Consider the following 4,595-nt stretch of genomic DNA (forward strand, 5'->3'; position numbering starts at 1 on the left):
GGACTCTCAGAGTGGGGCTGTGATGTTGGGAAAGGTGCAGGATGGCTTACAGAATCAGTCAGGGTTGGAAGGGACCACAAGGATCATCTAGTTCCAACCCCCCTGCCATGGGCAGGGACACCTCACACTAGATCAGGCTGGCCAGAGCCTCATCCAGCCTGGCCTTAGACACCTTCAGGGATGGCGCCTCAACCATCTTCCTGGACAACCCATTCCAGGGTCTCACCACTGTCATGGTGAAGAACTTCTTCCTCACGTCCCGCCTGAATCTCCCCACTTCCAGCTTTATTCCATTCCCCCTAGTCCTATCACTACCTGATATCCTAAAAAGTCCCTCCCCAGCTTTCTTGTAGGCCCCCTTCAGATACAAGGTCACCTTCAAGCCTTCTTTTCTCCAGACTGAACAGCCCCAACTCTTTCAGTCTGTCAGCTGTCAGCTTCTACAACTTGGTCCAGAGGTTGAGGGAAGGGAAGTAGCAGCCCAACCCAGTTTAGGAGAGGAGGGTAATCCTAGCCTGGATCCTCTCTATTTTGTGTGGGTTCCTCCATTCCCCAATCTGTTGGGAAGGGCTTGAGCTGGGATTGTCCCTGGAACTGGCCGAGTGTCCTGGGTGCTCGTGTATTCTCTGGTTTCCTCCAAGTCAGACTCTCCATGTCACTCCCCTGGTCCCCACCCCACTGGGAAAGATGAGATGGGATCAGAGAACATCTGAGCCCAGAGGCCTGTGCTCACCTGCTCCAAGCAGAGAGCCTTCCCATTGACAGTGGTACTACAGCCCCAGGATTCTGGGCTCAGCTCCCTGTGCTCTGCATCCTGGGGCAGGGCAAAGAAGAGACTGTGCAGTCAGTGCGGAGAGCTGCGTGACCAGCATCAGCATGCCCGGGAGGGGAAACCCTTCCCCAGGGACACGCAGGCAGCTGGGTGGGCTGCCCACGCTGAGCTCCTCTTCCCCCAGGCATGGCAAGGCAGGGATGAGGAGCCGGCAGCGGATGTTCGCAGCAGCGATGCGCCTGCTCCTCAAGTGCCTGCGGCTGGGCCGGCGGCGGCGCTTTAAGCTGGTACGGCAAGCGGAGCAGCTGTGGCACTATGGGCACCTCTGCCTCCGCTCTCTGCTCTACAACTCCTTCACCAATGGCGACGTGGTACTCGACTCCCTCTTCGAGCCTGTCTACTGGCTAGTGGACCATGTCACCCGCTGGTTTGGTGTGGTGAGTACCCTTGCTGTGGTGAGGGTCCTCGCCGGGCAGCAGGATACCTCTCTGGGGACTCCTTGGGCAGCTGAGTCTTAGGCTTGCTTATGCCCTGGGCAAGAAGGGAGTGGGGACCTGTGTGTGGTTCAGATTGGTTTCCTGTGGCCATACCCTGCCTGTGCATCTTCCCAGGCAGAAAGGAGCCACTGGTGCCATTGGTGACAGAGGCCTCTTTCCCAAAGGTGTTTGTGGCCCTGGTCATTGGACTGACGAGCTCCATTGTAGCCATTGTGTACATCTGCCTGCTGCCCCTCATCCTGCAGACCTACACGCCTGCCTGGATCTGCTGGCACCTCACTTATGGACACTGGAACCTCATCATGATTGTCTTCCACTACTACATGGCCATCACCACCTCGCCTGGGCACCCACCACAGGTGAGGCACTGACCAGCAGTGAAGCCTTTCCTAGCTGGGTGCTGGGGACAAGCTATGGATAATCACTGGGAATAGCTAAACCGCTCTGGTGGTATCATTGTAGGAGGCCTCCAGATTGGGGCACCTAGGGCAGGCACTGTGGCCTGGGCAGGCTGGGGGTTCACAGGAGAGTTGAGCTTGGGGAGCAGGGTATGAGTGTAGGGCTTGGGTGCATAAATTTCTTCTGATCCATGCACAGGCCAAGGATGATCTCACCGGCGTCTCCATCTGCAGGAAATGCATTGCCCCCAAGCCAGCTCGCACCCACCACTGCAGCATCTGCAACAGGTGGGGCTTGCTTTCTCTGGCCCCTGTAGCACTTGGGGCAGACTCTGGGACCTCCCCTTTTTGCCCCCTACCACATTGTGAGACTGGGTTGCCTTCCCCTCTGCTGGCTTCTTGCCTTGTCTTGCACAGCCCACAGAGATGGTGGGGCTGCCTGCCCCCTCCCAAACATGGCGCTTGCACTGACAGTGGTGCTGCTCTCCTCCCTTGCAGGTGTGTGCTGAAGATGGACCACCACTGTCGTATCCTTCTTCAGTACTAACCCACAGCAGTCTCCTGGGAGGAGCTGGCCCTTCATCCCCCTGCCCTGCTCCTCTCTTGGGTCAGTCATCGTGGGGAAGTGTGCTGGGGGCTGGGACCAGAAGAAGCACCCTAGACCCTGGGGTGGGTTTGGAGCTGTGGTCTGTCAGTTACACACCTTTAACCCCAGAAGCAGCCTGGCTAAACAACTGTGTGGGACACTACAACCACCGCTACTTCTTCTCCTTCTGCCTGTTCATGACTATGGGCTGCATCTACTGCAGTATCAGTGGCTGGGAGATGTTCCGGGATGCATACGCAGCCATTGAGGTGAGCTTTCGCCTTGCCCTGGGACCACCTGGGCTCCCCTGGCTGAGCTTGCAGAATGAGGTTGGGCCAGACCTGCCTTTACAGTGACTTCGCTTCCTCCCTCTTCCTTCTGTGAGGTCCCCCAGCTGCCCTGGTCCTGCGGGAGGGTAAGGGGGAAGGGTCCCCTCCTCTGAGACAGGTAACTGGTGCCATTTTCCATCCCCATAGAGAATGAAACTGCTTGAGAAGGAGAGACTGCAGGTGGCTGCCAACCAGGTAGGGCATCCCTGCCCCACTGCTGCTCCAGGCAGCATGGAGCAGACCTGTCCTACAGACAGGGTCCTGCTTGGGGCCTTGCTCTCAAGGAGCATCCCACAGCCAGAACCATCCCCCACGTTCATCTCCTGTCAGAGAGCTGGGGCTGGCTGGGCAGTTCTGCTACAACCACTGCCTCCAACAGCTTGGGGTCTGCTTCCCCATGCACCCAGTGTGCAGGGCCTTTGGCTGGCAGCAGCTGCTTGGCATGTGCTGCTCAGGCCCCACTCATCTGGGGAAGCTGCACCAGTTGTGGTGTCCTGACTGGCCCCATGGCTGCTACCTGCTCCCTGACCTCCAGCCCACTGATTTTCCCCATGCCAACTCTTGGGTGTCTGTCTGTCTTGTGGGTGTCTCTCCCTCACCCTTGGCTGTAGTGCTGGTTTCACCTGCAGTCCTTTCAGGCTGTCTGAGCTCTCCATCAGTGACTTGTGCAGTGGTCCCTGTGTCTGGCTTCAAGCTATAAAGCAATTGGGGTAACGTACCCTCTGCTCCTTTTTCAGACATACTACCAGACCCCATCACCCACCTTCTACTTCCGTCAGCGAGCGTTCCACAAAAGTGTGGTCTACCTCTGGGTCCTATGCAGGTAAGGGGGGCAGGGGGGAAGCAGTGTGCAGCCCCCACTGTGACATTGTTCACTGTCTATTGCCCTGGAGCTGGACTGGCTTACTCTAGACATCCCTGCTTTGCCAACTCTTGGGCCACACAGATGAGATTTTGGCTTGCTGTCACAGGGGATGAGGTGACAGCTAGGGCCCATGTGCAACCTGCTGTCCCTTGCCTGTCCCCAGCTCAGTTGCATTGGCCTTGGGTGCTCTCACGCTGTGGCATGCTGCCCTCATCACTCGGGGGGAAACCAGCATTGAGCGACACATCAACAAGAAGGAGAAGCAGAGACTGCAGAAGAAAGGCAAGGTGAGCAGAGCCTGCAGAGCAGGAGGGCTGGCTGGAGCAGAGCCAGACATGATGCATGTCTCCCTGGCCTGCAGGTCTTCAGGAACCCCTACAGTTATGGCAGCTGGGATAACTGGAAGGTGTTCCTGGGTGTGGATGTGCCAAGGTAAAGCCTAGGAAGGCGGTGAGGCTCAGTAGTTCATGGAGGTGCTGGGATACTGGGACTGCCCTTGGGCAACTGGAGCAGAGCACGACAGTGAGCATCCTATGCTGTGCCCTGCCCTGGGGCTTTAGAAAACACAGGACCTGGGCCTCAGCTGCCTTGTGTGTCCTTAGCCCAGCAACAAGTTATGGCCTACCCTGCAGCCCTTTGCTAAGACAGGCACAGCTGAGGAGCTTGGCCATTGTGGCAGCTCTGGGATACAGGCTCACAGCTCTGGCTCAGCTCTGCGGAGCAGAGAAGCACCAAAATTTCAGGGTTTTGCTGCAGCCTCACTCCTCTCCTCCCCTCAGGCACTGGCTCACACGTGTCCTGCTGCCTTCTTCACACCTGCCCCATGGGACAGGCCTGAGCTGGGATCTGCCTCCCTGCATGACTGAGCAGCGTGCACCACTCCTGGCCATCTGAGCCCCAGGTGCTGCAGACATCCCTCCCTGCAGGCAGGGGAGTGTACAGGGACTCTACTCTGCCACCCCTGCTCCCTTTGGCTCAAGGGCACAGTGGAAGGTGGGTGCTGGCATGCATCACTGACTGGAGTCAGAGCCATGGGAAACTGGGGACAGTGTCAGCACCTAGCTTGGACACCTGCTCTCTTGGCTCCTTGGTGGCTGCAGGCAGCCCTGGAGAAAGGTGGCAGAGCTGCTGCTCCCTGCTCTAGCTGA

General features: G+C 57.9%; 1 protein-coding gene across 1 annotated transcript; it reads left to right on the plus strand.

Moving 5' to 3' along the window:
- Positions 1-972: 972 nt before the first annotated feature.
- ZDHHC16 (zinc finger DHHC-type palmitoyltransferase 16) lies at positions 973-4,341 on the plus strand. Its single transcript, XM_054399084.1, is given in 10 exon segments — positions 973-1,209; positions 1,434-1,628; positions 1,867-1,955; positions 2,166-2,194; positions 2,389-2,522; positions 2,730-2,777; positions 3,320-3,405; positions 3,611-3,767; positions 3,770-3,879; positions 4,227-4,341. Coding segments are annotated over 10 exon segments (1,200 nt in total).
- The last annotated feature ends 254 nt before the right edge of the window (positions 4,342-4,595 follow it).

This window comes from Indicator indicator, unplaced genomic scaffold (assembly GCF_027791375.1).
Source record: "Indicator indicator isolate 239-I01 unplaced genomic scaffold, UM_Iind_1.1 iindUn_scaffold_635, whole genome shotgun sequence".
In the NCBI taxonomy this organism is placed as follows: Eukaryota; Metazoa; Chordata; class Aves; order Piciformes; family Indicatoridae; genus Indicator; species Indicator indicator.